Source organism: Ichthyophthirius multifiliis, assembly GCF_000220395.1.
Source record: "Ichthyophthirius multifiliis unplaced genomic scaffold scaff_1120509250968, whole genome shotgun sequence".
NCBI lineage: Eukaryota > Ciliophora > Oligohymenophorea > Hymenostomatida > Ichthyophthirius > Ichthyophthirius multifiliis.
The window spans coordinates 1-24,393 of NW_004086329.1; the positions used below are offsets into that span (position 1 = coordinate 1).

Sequence of the window (24,393 nt, forward strand, 5' to 3'; positions counted from 1 at the left end):
TATATATATATATATATATATATACTTATTTATTTTACATTTTTTTAACATTTTTTAATTTTATCTTTTTATGTATAATTTAATTTTTTTTTATATTCGAAAATTCTAAAAACACATATACTTCATTTTATTTAATTATTTTTTTTAAAATTAAACTATAAATAATATCTTATTTCATTTTATTTAAATATATGTATTTTAATTATATTATAAAACTATTTTTTTTAATTTAATAAAATTTTTCTTTATATAAAATTATTTTTTTTTATTTTTTTTATATATTTTAATTTATTATATTAACAAAAAAATTTTTTATTATATAATTTTTAACTTTTTAAAATGTAAAGTAATTTATTTTTATTTTACCTAAATAAATATTCTTTATATATAGTAGTAAAAATTCTAATTTATAAATATTAATCTATATATAATTTTCGTATTTTTTTTAAATTATTTAATTTTATTATTTCAAATTAAAAAGTTAAATTATTTTATTTTATTTTATTTAATTAGTCATTCCATTCCAAATAATCCTTCGAAATCACTTTGTAAAATTAATTGAATGTTATTTCTCATATCTTCTAATGATTAATACCTTATATTTAATTAATAAATAATAATTTAATCCATATATTATATATTAATATTAATACATAGGTAATTCTAAACGATTAAAGCATGTATGAGACTTCGGATATGGATATTTTATATCATATTCAACTTATTAAATTACAAACTTTTAATAATCTCCTCTATTGGATTCTAATTTTCTGAAAATAAAATTAAAAAACTTAAAAATTAATAAATAATAAATTTACTTAAATCCTTCAATAGGAGTTTATGAACAACCTGTACAAAATTATAAAAATCTAGAAAGCTATTATTAATTAAGTTCACTTAAAATTTACCAAAACCATTTTACAACTTGATGTTCACTACTGTAATTTCCTTTATATTCAGTATTATTTTTCCAATCATCTAAATTAATAAAGGTTATTCCATTTAAAATCATTTCTAATTCATGACTTTAGAAAATACTTAGTATTTCAAAAGGAATAACCTTATAAATTTCCTAACACATAGATTCTAAAAAAGGCTTAATAAATTCAACACATAAATATTAAATTCTTTTTTATTAAATTAATAATAAATATAAAATAAATGATTTTACAATTTTTATATATATTATATATTTAATATTTACTATTTCTCAATAAAAAACAATTTATTTTCATTATTTATTTCTATATTTTCTCCATTCTCGATTAGTTCGAATTTTTAGATTTTACCATTTATTTATTTTTCTATTGTAAAATTTCCTATATAATCGTCTGGCTTTAAAGTATTATTAACCAAATAAATATAAGAGTTATAAAGCTTTATTTTTTCAAACCAAAAAAAATAAAAATAATAAATATTATAATAATATAAATTATAATTAAAAAAAAAAAATTACTTTTTCATCATAATAATATATATCACTAATTAAATTATTTTTACCCAAAATATAATTTATAATAGTTCTATCAAAGCAAGCTTTTATTGGAATTCTTTCAAATAAAGATTTCCCTACAATTTTACCTAATAATCCAAAAAGTTCAATAAAATATTCAATATATTCAATATTAGAATTTATTCTATAAGCCAAATTTTAAGTATCGGTCTTAACAAACATTTCTTTATATTTATTTAAATTAGAATATTGTTTATATTATTCAAAAATAAAATACCTATTTTTTTATCAAAAATATCTCTTGTGCATAAATGTACCCATTCCCTTAATAATCCTCCTGCATCTTAAACAATATCATTTGAGAATTAAATTTTAATCTCCTATTTAGATTTTAAAAATAAATATATAAAAAAATTACTCTTCTTAAATCACAATATTATATGTTAACAACACTATCAAATAAAACATTATTTGAACTTATAAATATCCAATCACTCCCATATGTCCAAGGAATTCTTAATTATTCGCATTAATTTCGAAACCATATATTTTTATACTCAAAAGATTAATTTTATATTTCTTATGGAGTCATCTAAAGTACTTTATTATAGTTTATTTTTGATAAGTCAAATTATTTTTTTTCCCATATATATCTTATTTTGTGTATATTTTGGTTAATTTTTAGGTTTACTAAAGGTGTTTTATTCCAATAATACTCAATGTTATTTTAATTATCTTTTATGGTATTATCGATATTTGTTTTAGATTCTTCATTTATAATATTACTGTTATATCTTTGTTATATGCATATAGCTATATGAGCATGTACCTTTTTTAATTTTTTAAAAATTTTATTTTATTTATTATTAATAACTTATTAGTATGTTTAAGTTTAAACAAATTATAATGAACATTTTAGGACATTTTAAATTATTATTTTAAATTCTATCAGTTTTTTTATTTTTTATTTGATGAAATATTTTTGATCCCATTTTTTTTTTTGCTATTATTTGTATTTTTTTTTTTAGTTGAAATATTAATGTTGAAATTTGTATATTAATTGTTTTTAATAAATTAATAATTTTATAAAGTATAATTTTTTTTAAAAAAAAATAGAAAAAAAATTATTAAATTTTAGAAAATAAAATATTATTATATATTTGATATAATTAATATATATTATAAAAAAAAAAAAAAAAAAATTATTAATTATTTTTTTAAAAAAAATCATATACTATTAAAACCGCCTTTTATTATAAAATAAAGGCGAATAAATAAATATAAATAAATATATAAATAAATATATATATAAATATATAAATATATATATTTATGTATATATTTATATATATATATCTTTTTTTATAATTTAAATTAATTTATTTAAAATAAGATTATACTATTTTATTTTAAATTTTGTTAATAATCTATGTTACTTATAGCTTAATAAATATATAAATATATTTATTCTTAAAAATTTATCCATTTTTTAAATAAAAATTTTATACAGTTTTTTAATTTTTATTTATAATATAATATATTTTTCTAAATAAATAATAATATTAAATAATTTATATATAAAGATATAATATATTAATATGCATTTATTTTTACTTTTATTTTTTTTAATTTAAATATAATAAAGATATATTTCTTTAGCTTTAAATATTTTATATTTTATTTAATATATACATAAAATGAGATTTTAATCAATAATATATATTAACAAAAATATTTTATTATAACATTTTTATAATTTGATAATATTTTCTTTTAATAATTATTTGAAAATGCATAAACTAATAATAATAATAATATTGAAATTTATTGTATTAATTATTATAATAGATTTTTATAATAATGAATATAATATATTATATAAAAAAAATATATCATTATTTTTCTATTTAAAATAATAAGTCTTTTCTTATAATATTTTTTTTTTTAAATATTTGTTTTTATTTTTAAAAATATACATATATATTTATAAAGAACCATTTTTTGATAACTTTCTAAATTTTCAAACAAAATCAAAAAAAAAATGATTTTAAATAATATTTTTATAAAACTTAATTCTAAATATAATAATTTTAATTTTTTTTTTTATTTAAATCCAAAATATGTTTTAGTATTTTATTAATAATATTATTATTGTTTAAATCTTAAAATTAAAATTCAATATTTTCTAATATATTTATATTTTTTTTAATTTGTCTATAATTTTCTATTTTTATTTTTTAGTTTATTTTTTTTAAAGGAAAATTTTATTAAAGCAAAACAATAAAAAATTCTTGAAATTTTAATTCTAAATTATATAGGATAATTTTTTTTAACATTAAAAAGTCTTATATAAAAATTAAAGAGTTTATTTTTCGCAATATATAAAACTATTAAAATTAACAATAAATAATTTAAATAATATTTCTTATTGAAATAAAACATTATAAAAATAAAAACAAAATATAAAACTTTAACATTGAAAATCAATTAGTAGTGAAAAATCTAAAAAAAATTAATAATTAATTTTACTCTTATAAATTATACTCTAATATAGATAATAAATAATATATATTAAAAAAGCAATTATATATTGCTAAATAAATATTTATTTTCTATTATAAACTTTAAAAATTATAATATAATAGTTTAAATATTTATAAATTTAATATATATGAGAAAAATATGATATAATTAAAATTTAAAATATAATATATAACAAAAATAAATAACATATTTATATAAAAAAAATTCTTATTTCATGATCTTTCTTTAATTATAATCTATCTAAGTAACTCCACTAACTTCAAAAGCAAAACAAAAACATCTAAATAGACTGTAACAGCACTTAAAATGGAATCTCTATTTTCTAATTTTACTTCCGAAACCCTAGTTTATGATTCATAAACAAGGAAGTATCCCCAAATAATAGTACCCATTAGAATAAAAATCAATTACAAATAACTTAAATTCGTAAAGATTAAAAACATTTAATAAACAATTAAAGCCCCACTAGTAACAAAAAGAGTAGATCCTTTAAATGAAAGTTCCGTTTTGGAAGTAAAAACATAACAAAATAATGTAAAATAGCTCATAAATACAGATATTAAAATTAGAAAAGCAAGTTCACTTGAATAAGTGTTCATAATATAACAATACAATATAGTTAATGAAGCAGAAAAAACTAATAGAAGAAATACGTTTAAAGGGAACATACTGCACTTTTATCTGAACATAAATGATAATAAGCATGTCGTAATTGTTAAAGATAAACTCACCCATGTTAACCAGTTATTTTGATTTAAAAATTACAATATTTAACTAAAATAATGAGCTAAAGTTACTGTAACTAATATTATTAAAGTTTATATTAATAATATAGAATATAGACTTCTTAAATAACTCATATATTTAAATTGCGGGTATGTTTGTTCCTCAAAACTATGATTTTATGAAAACATAATTTTCTTTATTTTTGATTCTATTTTTTTTTTTTTTTCTTTATTTTTAAAAATTAAATGAAATAAAGAAGTTTTATTTATTATTATTAAAGTAAAATGATAAATAATAATAATATATTTATTTATATTATATTTATTGAAATATATTTTATTTAAAGAAAATTAAAAATAAATATATTTTATTGCAAATAAAAAAATACATATTTAATAAAGTAAAAAATTGCATATTTAAAATATTTATTTTAAACAGTAGAAATATATATTTAGTTTAATTTCATTATAATCTACTTTTTTATTTTATATAAAAGTAATACTATTTTTTTTTTTCTATAAATAACTAAAATAAATTCATTTATTTATTGGTAATATTAAAATCTTTTAATAAATCTTTTGTTTTTTTTCATAAGGAAAAAAAATAAAATATTAAAACAAATAAAATTTTATTTATATTTTTAATTAAATATTATAAAATAAATGTATAACTCTGAATTAATAAAGCTTTTTGACCAGCTAAAAAAAGCCAGAAATGAAACTTCTGAAAGACTAGCTTAAGAACTTTAATAATATTATTTAAAAAACAGTAGTTAATATGATGAAGTAATAAAAAAATTATTTTTTAAAAAAAACAAAAAAAATTCAAAATTTATTTATTTTCTGTTCTTATTTTTTTTTTTTAATATAAAAAAGATATTTTAGTATCTTTAAAAAATAATAAACAGCTCTGACTTATAAGAAAAATATAGTAATTTTATTTTTAGCTATTAAATATAATTTTATTTATTCTTTTTTTTTATTAAAAAAAAAAAAGATGGATTACTTGGATTAGATTAAATATCATATGTCATACAAGAAAATTAATATATGAATTTTGTTAATAAATTTCATACAAATGTTTTTTAATAATTCCAAGAAAATGCAGATTAGCGATATTTGAAAAAAACCGCAGAAGTATATGGCCGCTTATTAAAATTAGGTGGGACTAGAATATAAAATATATTGCATACATATATTACTAATGCCATTGATTGGCTTTTTAACAAGAATTTTAAAGAAAATCGGAAATATGCAGGTTTACTCGCATTAAAAGAGCTTCTCGAGTAAGCTCCTTTTGTAACATTTAAATCAATAATACAAACAGAAAAGTACAGAGAAAATATATGGAATTTAATAAAGTAAAAAAAAAATATATATATATTTAAAAAATAAATAAAAAAAAAGAAATAAAAGCATTCAATTAAGAGAAGCTGCTCTTATGTTTTTTGAGGTTTATATAAAATTAATTAGTTTAAAAGAATGTAAAAAAAAATTAATAATTTATATTTTATTTTTCTTTAATAATAAAAAGCGGATTTTCAAATAAAAGAATATACCACATTTTATAATGATATTTAATAAAGTGTAAAATAAAAAGATGATGATGTTATAATTGGGAATATCTCTGTATTAAAAATAATCTTAAGTTATTCAAATCCTGATGTTTTCTAAACACAATAATTTTATGATATGTGTGAATATGTTACAAGTAAAAGAAGTTCTTCTTCAGAGTAAATTCAAAAAGCAGTAATTGAGGCTTTACCAATTTTATCTAAATATAAAAAATAATATTTTATTGAGAATTTTTTCTAAAAGACTATCGAATTTCTTATTCTAAAAATAGCATAAAACCGAACTAGTCGAAACTATAATCGTAAAATAAAAAAAAAATACAAAAAAATATACTATTCTTTGCTTTTAAAAAATTTATAAAATTACATAATTCCTTTTTTATTTTATTTTTAAAAAAAGTTGACATTACTATAAGTTATTATGATACTTTAAATAAAATTTGCTAATGTTTAGATGGAGGTGTTTATACTAAATTAGATGAAGCTTAACAAAATATAGTATTTAAAAATATAGAACTAGTAACAAGGACTATCCGATAAGATCTGATAGATAGAAAACCTTATATACCTTCTAGAATTTTATGTTTGCAGAATATTCTGAAAGTATTTAACGCATAATATTAATAATTAATAATTGATGAAGATAGCTTGATAAATAATATATTATTTAATGGTTTATACCCTCAAAGCATTGATTTTTTAAAGCAGATATAGAAGACTTATTTTTTTTAAAAAGATTAATAATAGAATAGTAAAGAATTAACTAAAAAAAAAATAGACTTAACCTAAAGTATTTAATATAAGCTTTTACTTTGTATAATAACTGTTCTTTCGAAATAAAAGAATACCATTCCTTAGAGTCTTTTATCAAGAAAATAAGAGAGAAAAGAAGAACATTAAAATTTTTTAAAAGCTTTAAATTAAATAAATGAATAAAACAAATAAAATGATGAAAAATCAATAGCTAATGCAATTTAAACTTTATCCACTTTTAACTTTTCCAAATATGAAAATGAACTTGCTAATTTTGTTAAAGATAATGTCCTGGACTATTTGGATGATAAAAATAATAAAATAATAAGAAAAGCAGCAGCAAAAGCAGGATGTTTATTATATGTAAAAAAAAAAAGAGAATAATAAATCTCCAAAAATATTATGTATGAAATTCTCGAAAAATTCATGAGTGTAGCTATTAGTGACCCTGAAGATGAAATCAGATAAACTATGTTATCTTCTTTGAATGAAAATTTCGATTAATATTTAAATGAACCTAATTATTTAAAGAAGCTTTTTTTATGTGTGAATGATAGTAATATGTAAAAAATATTATATGAAATATTTTATTTTTTTTAATAACAAAAAAAATATAAAAAAAAAGAAATGTTCAATAATTAGCACTAACTATTCTTTGTAGACTTTCCAAACATAATCCTTCAGATATAGTTCCTTTTTTAAAAAAAACTTTGTTTGAGTTTTTATCATAATTAGCATTTGATGAAGTAAAAAATTAATATAAAAAAAAAAAGTAAAATAAAAAATAAGATGTAAAATGAAAAATAAATGATAAACTTATTAAGTAGTTTAACTTGTCTTATTAAAAACGGCCCAGATATAGTAAAATCACATTCAGAGTCGATAGCTCATATTTTGCTTAATTTTTTGAATGATCCAAATATGACAAATAATATGATACCTGAACTTCTAAAAGCATTCAGTCAATTAGGAAATTTAGGAGAATAAAATATGCTCCTTTATATTGATGAAGTTGTTCCTATAATACTTTAGGCTATGTAAGATAAATCTTCTACTTCAAAAAGGGAAGCTGCAGTAAAGTCTTTTGTTGATATTATAAAATGTACAGGATTTGTTGTCTTACCTTATTATAAATATCCAAATTTTTTAGAAATTATATTGGGATTAATGAAAAATGAAGTAAATTTAGAAATGAGATAATAATGTATGAGATTAATAGGATGTTTAGGTGCCATAGATAATTTTTATTATAAAAAAGTAGTGGATAAATTAAAAAATAAGTTCAAATTAATAAATAATTAGGATAATAATGAAATCGTTAATTCAATTGTAAGTAAATAATTAAAGAAGAAATTTAAATTTTTCGAAAAATTCAAAAACGCCAAATAACTTCAAGGATCATATAATTTAGTATTTATTAAAAAAATATATATATATATTTAAATAAAAAAAGACAAAATAATTACATTAATATTATGAGAATATTATACTTTTAGAAAATTTTAAATAGAAAAAATTGTTTTTAAAATTGGCAAATATTTAAGCTGAATCTAATCAAAATTAAACGAACAACAAAAACAGTGTAAATGGTACTATATTTGCTAAAAAAGATTCCAAATTAAGAGATTAAATTTAAATTGATAAAATTAATAATAGACAAGAAAATGATGAAGAAATTAAAGTATTACTTTAAGCGCCTACTGTTATTTCTTTAAATGATGAAGATTATTATTCTAGAGTAACTATTAAGGCTTTATTAAAAATTCTATGTGATAATTCCCTTAGTTAACATCATGATCTTACAGTAAATACGCTTACATGCATTATTGGTAATTATAATATATTTCTAAAATAATTTTTTTATTTTTAGGTGTTCTTAAAAATAGAACAAAAAATTTCCTTGACATAATAATTCCTGTATTTACGAAAATAATTTCTTAAGAAAATTTAAGATAAAGTTTATTAGATTTAATTTAGAAAATAATATAACATTGCGGTATTTTATTTTTTGAAAACAAAAAAATATATTTATATTTTTTTTACAATTTATTTAAATAAAAAAAAAGGAGTCCATTATGATTAAGCATATATAGATCCAATTTTAAATATATTTTTGGAATATGGAAAAGAAGTTAAACATTAAAAAATTTGTTTCTAAATATTAGAAAATCTAATAGATTAATAAAAAATTAATCTTAGGCATAAAATGGAGCCCATAATTCGTCTAATAAATAATGTAATAAATAAACCTTAACTCGATAATTAAGCTGAAATAGTTGATTTTTCTAAAAAAATGATTAAAATTTATATGAAATTAGCCGAATTATTAGATTCTAATCTTCATTTGATAATTCCTTTTTTATGTCAATTTATAAATAAAAATCATTCAAATGCGCATTCAGAAGTAAAAGTTGAAATTGTGAAACTTTTTAAAACTTTAGCTTTATATTGTCCTTCTACAATTTAATTTTTATCTTTAATAGTTGATTCAATATTGAATTATTTAAATGATGGAAAAAACGACTAAGTAACCAATAATTAAATTCTAGACACTATTGTTGTATTTATTTATAAATATAGAAATTAATTTTTAGTTTATTTACCTAAAGTAAACATAATTATTAAAAATTGTAATATTCATCATAATTAATACTCTCGTTGTATTGAAATATTTTTAAATAATGGAAATTTAGATGACGTTTCTTCTTAATTAGAAAATGAATATCCTGTAAATATTATATATATATATATTTATATTTATAAAAAAATATTAAAATAAGAATATAGTTGAATAAATATAGAGATAGCCTCCATATACCACTGAATCAAATAACGGAATATACCGAAAAATGGTAAATGAGAAGTTCATAAAAGTATTCGACACTTCAAGCTTGACATCAAAAGAAGACTGGAATTAATGGATAAGGAAGACTTCTGTAGAACTACTAAAGGAATCTCCTAATTTAATATTATCCCCATGTCATTAACTAGCAGAAGTATACGAAGAGCTACAAACGGAACTATATAATATATCGTTTGCCTGTGTATGGAGTTTTTTGAGAGATAAAGATAAAGAATTTATAATAAACTAACTCACAAAAGCTATCAACCCACAACATTAAGACGCAGATAATATTCCAATAAATATTCTTTAAACAATTCTTAATTTAGCCGAATTCATGCAACACGATAAGGATGGTTTATAAATTGATAATTCAACTTTAGGAGATTTAGCAGAAAGATGTATGGCTTATGCTAAGGCACTTTATTATCGAGAACATGAATTCGAAACTGCAAATGAAGAAACAATAGAAATTTTAATTTCCTTATATACAAATTTAGGGTAGAGGGAAGCGGCTAACGGACTTCTTAATATTGTAAAAAATTAATTGGGAATGAATTAGAATATGAGCTGGTATGAAAGATTACACTAGTGGGAAAATGCCTTGGATGATTATAGAGTAAGATAATTAAATTAAGTTGGATAGAATTTTTTTGTGCCGAAAATGAGATGTCTGAATGCACTTTCAGATTGGGAAAAATTAATTAAAAGTACAGAAGATGAAAAAAATATGGAAAATAGAAAATAGGTCATGCATTTGGCTGCTAATGCAGCAATGCATTTAGGTAAAAAAAAATTAGTTTTTTTTTTTTTTTTTTTTTATTTTATAGGTAAATGGGATTAACTTGAATTATATACAGAATAAGTAAATGATGATTATCCTGATAAAAATTTCTGGAATGCAGCTTTGTGTATTTAAAAGGCTTAATTTGAAGATGCTAGGTAATATATTTCTGAATCTATTCTTAAATTAGATAGTTAGGTTAGTGGTCTTTTGTTAGAAAGTTATAATAGAGCTTATGATAGTATTTTGAGGTTATAGTAATTATTTGAAATGTAGGAAATTATTGAAATTAAAGAATTTGAAGACAAAGTTAAATAAGCTTAGAAAGAAAATAGAGAAGGATTGACTAAAATTTATTTATAATAAGACCTTGAACAAAAGAAAAAATAACTATAAGATGTATGGATTGACAGATTAAATGGAAATCCAAAAGATATTGACACTTGGTAAAATATTTTATCCGTAAGATAATTATTATTATCAAAAGTGGATAATATGGATACGTAAGAAATATATTTATAGATATAAAATTAATATTTTTTTAAAAACAGATGGTTAAAGTTTTGTAGATTAGCTTTAAAAGGAAATCAAATGAAAATCTGTTAAAAAAGTCTTGACGAATTAATGAAAGAATAAAATCCAGACCCAGGTGCTATTGAATTTTTTGATTATCCACCGAAAGTAGTACTCGCGAATCTAGAATGTAGTTATTAAATGTGTACAGCAAAAGAATAATAAACATTTGAAAGAATGGACGAGTTTTTATAAAAAAATTAAAATTAAATAGATAAAAAACTAACAGCAAAAATGTTTTTAAAAATGGGAAACTGGTTAAGAGATAAAGTAAAATAAATAAAAATATATTAAATATTATATATATATAATATTATTATATTAATATTAATTTAAATTAAAAAGGCTGAAGATTTAAGTTAACCTGAAATTATTGAAAAAATCGAACGTTTTTACTAATCATCTAAAAACTTTAAAGCAGATTATTATAAAACCTGGCATCATTACGCCTTATTAAATTTCGATGCCATAAACATCGCCCATAATTCCTTAGGAGAAAACCAAGAAGAAAAAAAGCAATAATACATAAAAAATGCTTTAGAGGGTTTTATGAAAAGTATATCTTTAGGTGCTTCCTAGGAACATAAATCTCCTTACTTATTCTAAGATTCCCTCCGTTTATTAAGTATAATATTCGAATATGGTGAACTAGAAGAAGTGAATAATAAATTTCTTGAAGACTATAAATAAATCGACATTCGTGCTTGGATAGAAGTCGTACCTTAAATAATAGCAAGAATTTCCATATCAAAAAAAGACATATAAAGACTTCTACATCAACTACTAATACATATAGCTAATCATCATCCTCAGGCTCTTATATATCCCCTAACGGTAGCTTGTAAATCTAAAACTTAGGGCCGTTAATAGGCTGCAAATCAAATAATTTCTGATATTAAGACTCATTCGCCTACTTTAGTTAACTAAGCTATGTTAATATCTGCTGAATTAAACAGAACGGCAATTTTATTCAAAGAGCAATGGCATGAAGGTATAAAGGAAGCCTGGGAATCATTCCTCTAAGGCAAAAACTCTCATTAACATTTGATAAAAGTACTTTTAGGACTACATGAAATGATGACAATGTAACCTGAATCTTTAAGTGAAATTTCCTTTCACTAAAATTTCGGCGCTGAAGTTTTTGAAGCCGAAGCCTGGCTTCAAAGATACAATACTACAGAAAACGAAATCTGCTTATGTTAGGCTTTTGATATATACTATAAAATTTATTAAAGAATAAATCATTAGTTGGAAAGTTTAGATTACGTCTATTTAGAAAATGTATCCCCTAAATTACTTGAAACTAAAAATTGCGAAATTTCAATCCCTGGTTTATATAAGCCATCGCGTCCAGTGATAAAAATAAGCTGTTTCTAGCCTAAACTAGACGTTCTTTTTTCCAAAATGCACCCTAGAAAACTTTTTATATATGGTAGTGATTCCAAAGAATATCATTTTTTATTAAAAGGAAGAGAAGATATTAGATAAGATGAAAGAGTTATGCAATTATTCGCTTTAGTTAATCGACTTTTACATAATAATCCTGAAACAGAAAAAAAAGCCTTAAATATTACTAGATATAGTGTAATACCATTATCTATTAATACAGGAATTATCGGTTGGGTACATAATTGTGATACATTATAATCACTTATAAAAGAATATAGGAAAGCTTATAATATTCGAGAAAATCCAGAAATGTCTCTAATGGATTAATTTTGCACTAATTACAGTGCACTTCCTTTGCCAAATAAAGTTGAGATTTTTAGACATATAATAGAAAATACTAAAGGGGAAGATTTAAAAAAAATTCTCTGGTTAAAAAGTCCTAATAGTGAAATTTGGTTAGAAAGAAGAACTAATTATACCAGATCTTTGGCTACAATGTCAATAGCAGGGTATATTTTGGGATTAGGGGATAGACATCCATCTAATATTATGTTATAGAGATAAACAGGTAAAATTGTGCATATTGATTTCGGAGATTGTTTCGAAGTGGCTATGAGAAGAGAAAAATTCCCAGAAAGAGTCCCTTTTAGGTTAACAAGGATGCTTGTAAATGCAATGGAAGCGTGTGGAATAGTTGGAAATTATAGAAATACATGCGAATTGGTAATGAAAGTGATTAGGGAAAATAAAGAATCGTTAATTGCAGTTTTGGAAGCTTTTGTTTACGATCCTTTAATTAATTGGAGGCTTATAGCTATTTCTGGAGATGATTAAGGAAATAATAAAATAGCTGAAACAAAAGGAAATAAAAACTAAGATAAGGATTAATAAAAAAACAGTTTAATTGAAAATGATCAATAATAGAATTATTTAGGAAGTATTATTTAATAAGGAACTTCCTTAGCAATTAAAAAAGCTATGAAATAAACTTAAAAAAATAAAACAGAAGATAAACCTCCTTTATCTTTTAAAAAAGAAAAAGAATAACAATATTATGAAGATGAAGAAAAAGAACAACCTTAAGAAATTATAAATAAAAAAGCGCTAGAAGTAATGGATAGAATTAAAAAAAAACTAAACGGAAAAGATTTTAAAGAAAATGAATAGTTGTCTTATGTTGAATAAGTAAATAAATTAATAAATTAGGCTACTTCTCATGAAAATATTTGCTAAGCTTATATGGGTTGGTGCCCTTTTTGGTGAGCAAATAAAAAATAAATTATATTATATAATAATTATTTTATTTTATATTATTTTATTTTATTTTATTTTATAAATATAAAAATATATATAATTATAAATATTTATTAAATTATCAAATATATTTTTTTAATAATTTATTTTATTATTTTAATAATACATAATTCATATTTTTTTAAAATTTAATATTTTTCCTTTTTTAATACTTATTGTTGTTTTTATTTTTCTTTTTACTTTTTGTTTATAAAACAGATATTTTTATCATTTATATTTAATTATAATTTTTATTTTGTCTATATAAATATTTAAATTTCCATTGTTGATTTTATGTATTAGATTATAGAAATTTAAATAAAAATTTTTATAATTCATAGTTTTTAAGTATATCAAGTAGAATTCTTTATTTTTTAAAAAACATTTTATTTTATTTATATTAATTTTAAATTATTTTTAAATATAAAATTATAAATGATATTTAATTCTTTCTTTTAAAATTATATATTATTTTTAATTACCATATAAACATTTTAAACCTAAAACAAACTACTTAATTTCAAAATATGTAAACGAAATCTCCAAACTAACTTATAATTACCATTGAAAAATATACATAATATCCATTATGATACCGAAATGTATTTCGGAACTCATAAAGATGCTTTTAATTTAATAATTGATACTGGATCCACTGAATTATGGATTCCGGATATATCTTGTAGTTAATGTAAAGCTCATAAACTATGGAAACAATACGATTGTAAAAAAAGTACTTAATGTAAATTATTAAAAAATGATTAAAATGAAAAAGAGATATTAAGAAAAGAAATAGTATACTCAATAGGTAAAATATAAGGATATGGTGTAAAAGATAGAATATATGTAAATGAACAAGATTAAATCGGATTTTCATATTAATTTTTATTAGTTGAAAATGTTGAAGATTTAAACATTATTTAAGGACAAGGACTTTTAGGTTTTAAATTTATATATAAAAAAAATTTAATATATGTAATAAAATAAAAAAAAGGCTTAGGAAGATAAAAAGCAAGCGAATTTAATACAACAATTTTATGGACTATGAAGCAATAAGGAATAATAGATAAAATGATATTTTCATTATACTTAAATGACGCTAGTTGTTAAGGAAATAGTGCCTTAATAATCGGTGGATACAAGTAAGAATACGCTTTAGATAAAATTAAATACATAGATCTTAACAGCGAGGAATTTTGGAGCATAGATTTGACAGGTATAGGTTTATAATTTGAAGAAAAAGTACATAAATTAAATCTTTTAAGTAAATCAGTTGTATTAGATAGTGGAACTACTAAAATAATAATGCCATTTGACGACATAAATTAGCTTTTATAGCTTTTTAATAATTAATATAATTTATAATGTAGTGTAGAGTAATTAAATAATAATTAATAAGTAGTTAATATAGTATGTGATAGTTCTGATAAATTCCCTACTTTATATATTGGGTTAGCAGATAAAGAAAAGAAACTTAAATTAGAATTTAAACCAGAAGATTATATAGAAAAATGCTATTTTAGGATATCTTCGAAAAAATGTGTACTATATTTTTAGTCTATATAGGAAGATTAAAATGATGAATATACTATTGGAAATATTATTTTATTAGGAGATGCTTTTATGAAAAAATATTATACGGTATTTGATTTGGAAAAGAATAGAATCGGGTTCGCTTTATCTTATAAATTATAATAAAACTAATTTCTTTTTTCAAAAATAATGGACTTTTAGTTGCCTATATATCAGTTTTTATAATTATTATCTTTTTGATTCTTTTTATAATTAGTTGTTTAGTTTATAATAAATTTGAGAATTAAAAATTACTTAAATATATTTAAAGTTAAGGGCAAATTAACAAAACTAATAATTAAAATGAAAATGATTAAAATATTGAAAGTAATAATATTGAATTTTAATCAAATTTTAAATGCTATGATTAAAGCTAAAGTATGGAATCTGAAGAAATGAGTTAAGAAGAGATATCTGATATTGATAATTCTGAGAATAAATAATAATAATAATCAATAAAAAATTTTGATAAATGAAAAGAGCATTTATATGTTTAATTATTAGTTTTTTTTGTTTTTGTTTTGTTTTTTTTGTTAAAAATATAAAAGTATAAAAATAAATAAATATTAAACAAATGATTAAAAAATCTATACTTTATTTTTTTACATCTAAAAAAAAAAACGTTTAAAAGCTATCTATTAATAGAAATTTAACTCTAGAAGATTAACTTTTATAAAGGAAAATTTAAGTTGAAACCTAAAATTAATAACAACCTTAAAAAAAAGCCAATAATAAGTAAAAAGATTAGCCTAGAAATATTTAATTTTCTCAAAAATAGGCTATTTAATAATAATATACATAACACTCCAATTAATAAATACAAAAACCTTAATTAAAAGAATTTTAAATTCCCATATAATAAAATAATATATAAAAACCTTAATAATATAATATATAAAAACCTTAATAAAAAAGTCAAGATACAATATTAGATTATAAATTATTTTTATAAAACTTGATTTTTCCATGGAAATTTGACGAAATAAACATAGAAAACTAAGAATATTTAAAAGACTAAAACCTAAAGACAATTTTAAAATTAGACGAAAAATAATTATCAAGCAAAAATATTTTTTCTTTATTTAATTAATACTGTACTGCATTATAAGAATATGATTATGAATTATTAGAAGATATACTAGAACCAAGTTTTTATTAAAAACTAAAAAAAAGCCTAAATACGATGCAATAATCTAATACGGAAATAAAAATAAAGAATATAAGAGAAAATAAACCAAACGATAAATTTGCAAATCTATATGATATTTAGAATTTTTTTGTAATTGGAGTAAATGAAAACAGGAATTTAAATGATGGAAAAGATAATTATGTTATTTTTTAAGATTTTATAAAGGAAGATGTACCTTCTACAATTATATTTAAAAAAACAGCTGAATAAGATGATATGGCAAAGATAATTATATAATTTCATATTTAGATTTAAACAAATATTTCTATATAAATTAAATGTGATTAATACTAGATTTTATTTTAAGATTCTTTATGGAATTAAAATTCTTCTTAAAAAATGTTCCATTATCTTGTCCTTGAATAGGTTTTATCTTAGATTAAACTAAGTTAAATTAAACCCGATATATAAGAAATGATAGAATCATTAAATAATAATATAAAAATAGGAACTAAATTATATATTGTTGATTTTGATTAATATATGAGTTAAAATTAATTAGTTAAATGAAATATTTATTTAATTTTTTTTTTTTAAAAAAAAAAATTAGTATTTACATATTTTTATATAAAACTTTAAAATGATTTTATTAATATTTTTTTTTTTTTGTAAATAAAATATTATCAATAAAACTAATCTTTATTTTCATAGTCTGCTATTTTATTAAAAGTTGTATTATTTAAATTTAAAATATTAGATGTATTATTTTAAAAAAATCGACTTTTATTAACACTATTAATTATTTTGTTATTATAACTTTAATTAAATGTTTATTCTTTACTTAAATTTATTTATCTTTTATGATCTTGTTTAATTAAAAAAATAATATAAATATTTTTATTTTAGTTACTTAATTTTTTATTTTATATTTAAGTAGAATTCGTTGATCCAATTGATGTAATATAAGAATTTGGGTAAATAGTTTAATTATAATTATTAGTTTAAATCTTTTAGTTATAAATTTTTTTATATATATTACAAATATGACTTTAAGGATTTTAAACACTTTTTATTAATTATTCTATATCACTATTATAACCCATACAAATCTTTTATTAAATATAGTTGTATATGTATATATACTTATAAATATATATATTATATATATATATATATATATATATATATATATATATATATATATAAATATATTTATATATATCTATTTTAATATTAAGTTACTAGAGTATTTAATATATCCTAATCAACACTTTAAATAATTTCTTTTTATCCTAGAATCTAAAACGGATTATTACTTTTATTTATTATATTAGTTATTCCATTAAAATTAATATTTCCTTCGGAATTAAAAGTGCAGTCTTTTTATTAATATTCTTAAGAATACTTATTTCTTTATTTATTTGTTTACAATAATTCTTAATAATTATTGCTCATAAAATAGTCTTCTGCTATATTTTTTGTAGTTTATGGCAAAGGTGGTTTATTTACAGGACTATTAGTATTATTAGTATTTAAATTAATTTTATTTTTGTTAGGAATTTATGCATTATTTTTATTAGGATAAAACAAAAAATTATTATTACATTATGGATGTTTAGGAATATTATTATTATTTTCTTTATTAAGAATATTTTTATTTGTTTAATAATTATTAGGAGATAAATCAACTTTATTTCTTGGACTATTTTATTTAACATAATTATTCGTCTGAATTGTATTTCCTGAACTACCTCCTCCATTAGCTATAGGTCTTTAAATAATTCCATCAGACTATGAGTTTTGAAAATTTTAAAATTACAAATAAAAGCTTTAATTATATTAATCTTCCTTTTATTTTTTTGTATCCCAGAAATATTATTAAAGCTAATAAAAAAAAAATATTTCAATATAATATTTATAAAAATTAAATATATATAAAAATAATAAATATATATATATATATATACATATATTTACGTCACTTGCAGAAGGTCTTTAGTCAGCATCTACAGTTAAAATCCATTTAATGAATTATTTTGATTCTATTGATAAAAAATCTGGTTAATTATATTCTCCTTTATTTATTCTTTTATATAATTCTTTATCAGTTTAACCTAAAAATTATATTTGTTAAATACTTTTTTTTTTATTAACAAAAAATAAATTAATATACCTTTAAAAGGAAAAGTTCCACACAATAAAACATATAAAAGTACTCCTAAAGCCCAAATATCAGCCGGAGGTCCACAATATTCTTATTTATTAACAATTTCTGGGGCCATATAAGAGGGTGTTCCACAGAACATTTTATATTTTTTATCATTAGGGATACATGTCGAAAAACCAAAATCGATTAACTTAGGATTATTGTTTTCATCAAGGAGTATGTTTTCAAGTTTAAGGTCTCTATGGCATATTTATTTGGAATGGCAATATTCAATTGAGGAAATAATTTATTTAAAGATTCTTTTTGCTTCATTTTCGTTTAATCTTTTATTTGGTTGAACTTTTAAATACTCATAAATAGAATATCCAGAAATATATTCCATTATAATATTGACATGATTATTAGTTTCTATAGTGTCATAAATTTTAATAATATTCTAATGACATAATTACTATAAAATAAGAACTTCCCTTCGGACTGACTTTTTTCTGTTTGCATCAGATATCCTTTATTTTTCATATATTTTAATAGCTACTTTTTTATTATAAATTTTATTAAAAGCTACCCTTACAGTTGCATATGCACCTTCCCCAACTTATTTTCCGACTAAATATTCTTCTTTGAATTTTGCGGTTTTATCATAGTTTTATTATACTTCGATTTCTCTACTTTCATTATTTTCATTTTCCTATACTTATTATTAATTATTATGGAAATAGTCGGGAATTTCAATCAATAATTTATCTAGTTCTTAACATTTAGGGTCTTTCCATAAAAATTCTAAATTTTTAAGAAAGTCTTTTTTAACTAAATCATAAGTAAAAGTATCTTTATTTATAAAATTTTTAGTTGTATTATTTCCATTATTATTTTATTTATTTTGGGTATTTTCTTGATCGAATTCAAAGGCAAAATGTTTTTTACTTTAGTTTTATTACCACTAGTTAAAAGTTATTATTAATTACATATTTATTATTGCTATTATAAAATCTTAGTTTTTAAAGGAGAAAACTATAATACTCTTTATTAAATAATACCACTATTATTTATATTATAACTATTACTGCTCGTATTACTATTATTTTTCTTTAATAAAGAGTTCGAATTATTTTAAATAATGTTACTTTTATTAGTACTTGGATTATATATTTAACTAAATTAGGATGCGTTTATTTTTTGTGTATTTTTTAAGGAATATAATGTATTTTAATAATTATAAAATTAATAATCTTTTTAACTTTTTTCTTTGAAATTTTTTTAGTAATTTTATAAAAACTCGCTTGAGTTATTCAGACATATATTGCCTTTTATTATTGCTGATTTTTTTTTTAATTTATATATGAATTTTATAGTTCTTAATTTTTAGTTTTTTAAAATGTTTTTTTAGCTTATTATTATTTTTCAAATTATTTCATTAATTATAATTAAGAAGGGGATAGAGAATATATTTGATTTTACTAATTAAAAAAATAAATTAAAATATAGAAAATGAAGAATAAAGAATATATATATATATAATATTTATAAACTCGTATTTATATTATATATTAAAATTTATTTTTATTTTTTTTACCTTTTTTTATATTTTGTTTTTTGATTATATTTATGTATTATTAATATCGTTTGTATTTTAATTTTCTAATTTGTTAGGAATATTCATAATTATTTAATTAATATTATTTTTTATGATTTTCTTCATTTATTAATAACCTTATTATTAATTAAGATAATATGTATTATTATTTTTTAGTTAATTTGCTTTATTGTGTATATTTAATTATGGAGATTTTTATTTTTTTAAATAAAAACTATCTATAAGTTCCTTCAAATTTTACTTTTAATCTAAATTACAATTTGTCTTATTACTGTTTTTGGTTGATTCTGGTTGATTTATATACATTTTTTTGATTCTTTCTGCAATAGATGAATTTTTAGTTGTATAACACCCTAAATCTTGACAAAATAAAAATTAATTTTGAAATAAATGAAAATAATTGAATTTTAAATAATTATTTAATTTCATTTTTGTTATATATAAAAATATAAAATTTAGTTATTATAATTTATTTTTACTTAAAATCGAAGTAATATCACCTTTTATTTGAACTTTTTGATTTTATTTTTTAATATTATTTTATATGATATTCATTTTTTTAAAAATATAAACAAAAACAAAAAATTATATATAAAATTTAATAGTTAATTTTTAACTTTTTTTAAAAAAGTATATATAAATAAAAAAGAAAATATATTGTTTTTATTCTTTAAATAGTTAAAAATTAATTTAAATTATTAAATAAATAATACAATCAGATATAATATATTCAGATTATAGAGTTTATATATTTTATCATATAAAAATAAACATTAAAAATGATATTAAATTAAATAATTAATTTAATTGTATAATTTACGTAAATTTAATTTAATAAATAAATAATAAAATTTTACGCAAAAAAATCGATTTTTAAATATTTCTAAAATTTTATAAATATTTTAACTCAAATTACTATAATTTATTTATTAAAAAAAAATAATAAAAATTATTTAAAATAAAATACATTTTTTCATTAATATTATTTTTATATTTAAAGTAGTATTAATATATTTTAATATTAAATTTTGCTTTTACATATAAATTAAAATAAAATTCAATTACAAAATTTATTTTTATCTATTTACTTTCCTTAAATTAATTTAATTCCATTAATATCTTAAAAAAAAAGTTTTTCATTGTGCTTTTGGCATATACTATAAATAAGGATTTGGTTCTTATTTTTTTAAATTTTTTATTTAGCTATCATAATTAAAATAGGTTGCAAATAAAATCCCATAACTAATCATTAATAAAACGGATAAATACAATTTTAAACTATAATACCATTAAGGACATGTTTAATTTTTGAAAGCTAAATTATCTAAACCTTATAAATCTATAAAAAAAATAAGGCATATTTATAAAATATAATTTTTTTTTGTTATATATATATATCTGTATTTTCTAATTTTACATAATTATATTCCAAAAATAATTTATATACAAGCAAAATTTTATATTCCTAAAACCGGCATTCCATATATCATATTCATAATATTACCCAAAATAGCAAATAAAGGTAATGTGGCTTTTTAATTTTTTTTTTTTTTTATATTAATAACATAAATTAATTTATTTAACTTAAAATTAAATATCTGCGAATATAAGGGCTTGATTTAATATAATCTGTTTATAAATCATGCTATTAAATTAAAAATCCCCAATGAGTTGCAGCCTATTAATTATAAATAATTTATTTCGGCATATTTTTTATTTATAAACCTATAATGATTAATGAAAGCCTATATATTTAATAACCCCAGTCATTATTGAAATTGTAAAAATTGAAGCTGATTAACTATAAAATTGATAAAATACATATCCTGATCCAAATAAGATTGGTGAAGTAAAAGTCAAAAAGAAAAATAAAGCGTCTTTTGGGATTTTTTTTTGATTTAATATTGGTTAAAGTTATGCTTCTCTTTCAACTATTAATAATTCTAATTATTATTATGTATATTATTCTTATTATGCAACAGTACTAAGTTCGTTTATTTATTTTATTGCATTATATTCAAGCTCTTTGTTTTATCTTCTTTTTTCTTTATTAGTTAATGTAAAATTATAACTTAATTAATATCTAAATTGAAAATTTTTAATGTTGAATTTCAAAAATTTTGTTAACATTAAATATATATCTTTTTATGTTTATAATTTTTTATTTATTTAATTTAAATACTAATAAATATTTCTTTTTATTTTTATAATATAGTTGTATAAATAATTTATTTTAGTTATTTTTTTATTTTTTATAAATTTATTTAATTAATATATGTCTGCGAATTATTACTTATTATAATTTTCTCAAATACTAATTATGTTTATAAATATTTATTTTAAAATAAATATATATTCACCATTTCAAATAATAAAAATATAGAACAATAATCTTTAATTAAAATTTAATGGTTAACTTTAATATTTATATTATTAGATTTTAAGAGCTATACTTTCTAACAGAATTTTATTTTATATATTAATAAAAATAATATTTAATTTAATTTTTTTTTTAATAGTATAAATAATGTATATATATATATATATATATATATATATATATATATATATACTTTATTTAATTTTAAATTATTTCTTATATATATTTAATATTAATTATTATCATATTTTAACTAAATATTAAATATTAAGCTATACGTCTTTTAATAAATAATAATATTTCTGTTTTTTATATTTTTAATTTAAAATTATTTAAATTAAATTAATAAAATATAAATAATATTCGAAAAGTTAGAAATTTATATTTAAATAATAAAATTATTAATAGATTAAATACCATAAAAATTATATTTATAATTTTCATCTGTATTCAACTGAATTAATTTCTTAACATTTTAAACATTTTATTTTATTTTTCTAAAAAAATGCTTAATAAAAATTTAATTTTTTTAATAACATTTAATTCTTATAAAATTTATAAAACAATTTTGAATGAGATAATTAATAACCTTTAATAATAATTATTTAAATATAATAAAATTATTATTTTTACTATTTTTATTAATCATTTTTAATATTCTTTTATGTAATTAAATATTTATTTATTTTCTTAATAACCAATATAAAATAATTTCATTTCTCATATTTGAAAACCACATAAATTAAATGTTTCATAATTTTTATTTATAAATAAAAAAAAAAAAAATATTATAAATATTTAAAAAAAAAACTTGAGAGAAATAAAAAATAAATTAAAAGCAAAACAAAAAAACCAGAAAATAAAAATGAAAAGAAATTCCGACTAACCTGAATAATAAAAGCCTGTACAAGACAAGAACTAAAGCATCAACCCTAACAACAACGCTAATACCCTTTAATAAAACTAAGCCTAATTCTAAGGATAAAGTATTTAATAATAATTATAAGGATAAAACTTTAGCTAATCCTAACCATAGTAAGCATAATTAGGATAATAATTTCCCATGTAAGCTACTTCTTAACCTGCTATTTACAACTAACCAACTATCGTTTAATAACCTATGATCTATTCATAAGTATAATAATAACCTGCAATTTAAGTCTCTTCATCCATTTAAAGAGAAGTAATTAAAGGTGAATCCAGAATCGAATATGTTCCTTATGAAAAAGTAATAGTTGAATATGAAGCAGTATAAGAGTAGAATATGTTCCTAAAGAAAAGAAGTCACTGACTATTATGCTGTAGAATACTAAACTGAATACATTCCTTAAGTCTATTAAGATAGATATATAGAATACGTTCCTCAAGAAAGACTATAAGAAAGAGTAGAATATTAAGCCATAGAAAAACAAATTGTTCACTAACCTGTACAAGAAGCCTAATAATCTTAAGTATATGTTACTTAACCAGTCTTAACTTAATCTTAAGTCGTTGTCTAATAACCTGTATACTAATAATAAGTATACACAACAGTATAGTAACCCGTCTAATTAGTTAGCTCTTAAGTAAGAACTACTACTATTCCAGTACAAAATGTAGGAGCATCTTATGTTTAGACTGT

The 24,393-nt window shown here is 18.6% G+C and overlaps 3 protein-coding genes across 3 annotated transcripts, besides 18 other annotated features; 2 read left to right on the forward strand and 1 right to left on the reverse strand. All coding sequences in view use genetic code 6, as the record gives it.

Annotated features, from left to right (window-relative positions):
- Window positions 1-513: 513 nt before the first annotated feature.
- IMG5_121350 (hypothetical protein) lies at window positions 514-2,045 on the reverse strand (the record flags this gene model as incomplete). Its single annotated transcript, XM_004032428.1, has 7 exons — window positions 514-595; window positions 654-770; window positions 819-1,127; window positions 1,205-1,377; window positions 1,457-1,677; window positions 1,731-1,833; window positions 1,872-2,045. The coding sequence occupies 7 exons, from the start codon at window positions 2,043-2,045 to the stop codon at window positions 514-516; spliced, it is 1,179 nt and encodes a 392-aa protein (XP_004032476.1).
- Window positions 1,407-1,439: a microsatellite.
- Window positions 2,046-2,722: 677 nt separating the features above from the next.
- Window positions 2,723-2,776: a microsatellite.
- Window positions 2,723-2,780: a microsatellite.
- Window positions 2,724-2,783: a microsatellite.
- Window positions 2,732-2,809: a microsatellite.
- Window positions 2,810-2,924: 115 nt separating this feature from the next.
- Window positions 2,925-2,971: a microsatellite.
- A 1,098-nt stretch (window positions 2,972-4,069) lies between these two features.
- Window positions 4,070-4,113: a microsatellite.
- Window positions 4,114-5,385: 1,272 nt separating this feature from the next.
- IMG5_121360 (phosphatidylinositol 3- and 4-kinase family protein, putative) lies at window positions 5,386-13,900 on the forward strand (the record flags this gene model as incomplete). The annotated part of the gene is made up of 13 exons (XM_004032429.1): window positions 5,386-5,508; window positions 5,599-5,653; window positions 5,720-6,083; window positions 6,130-6,206; window positions 6,257-6,598; window positions 6,697-7,612; window positions 7,675-7,795; window positions 7,839-8,459; window positions 8,503-8,878; window positions 8,920-9,045; window positions 9,116-9,777; window positions 9,830-11,518; window positions 11,594-13,900. The coding sequence occupies 13 exons, from the start codon at window positions 5,386-5,388 to the stop codon at window positions 13,898-13,900; spliced, it is 7,779 nt and encodes a 2,592-aa protein (XP_004032477.1).
- Window positions 7,798-7,853: a microsatellite.
- Window positions 7,809-7,856: a microsatellite.
- Window positions 11,534-11,578: a microsatellite.
- Window positions 11,534-11,586: a microsatellite.
- Window positions 13,901-13,931: 31 nt separating the features above from the next.
- Window positions 13,932-13,971: a microsatellite.
- Window positions 13,933-13,971: a microsatellite.
- Window positions 13,972-14,530: 559 nt separating this feature from the next.
- Window positions 14,531-15,348, forward strand: IMG5_121370 (hypothetical protein; the record flags this gene model as incomplete). The annotated part of the gene is made up of 3 exons (XM_004032430.1): window positions 14,531-14,672; window positions 14,925-15,172; window positions 15,301-15,348. The coding sequence occupies 3 exons, from the start codon at window positions 14,531-14,533 to the stop codon at window positions 15,346-15,348; spliced, it is 438 nt and encodes a 145-aa protein (XP_004032478.1).
- Window positions 15,349-16,358: 1,010 nt separating this feature from the next.
- Window positions 16,359-16,414: a microsatellite.
- A 1,345-nt stretch (window positions 16,415-17,759) lies between these two features.
- Window positions 17,760-17,853: a microsatellite.
- Window positions 17,854-18,536: 683 nt separating this feature from the next.
- Window positions 18,537-18,587: a microsatellite.
- A 4,335-nt stretch (window positions 18,588-22,922) lies between these two features.
- Window positions 22,923-22,964: a microsatellite.
- Window positions 22,965-22,973: 9 nt separating this feature from the next.
- Window positions 22,974-23,025: a microsatellite.
- Window positions 23,026-24,393: the final 1,368 nt, after the last annotated feature.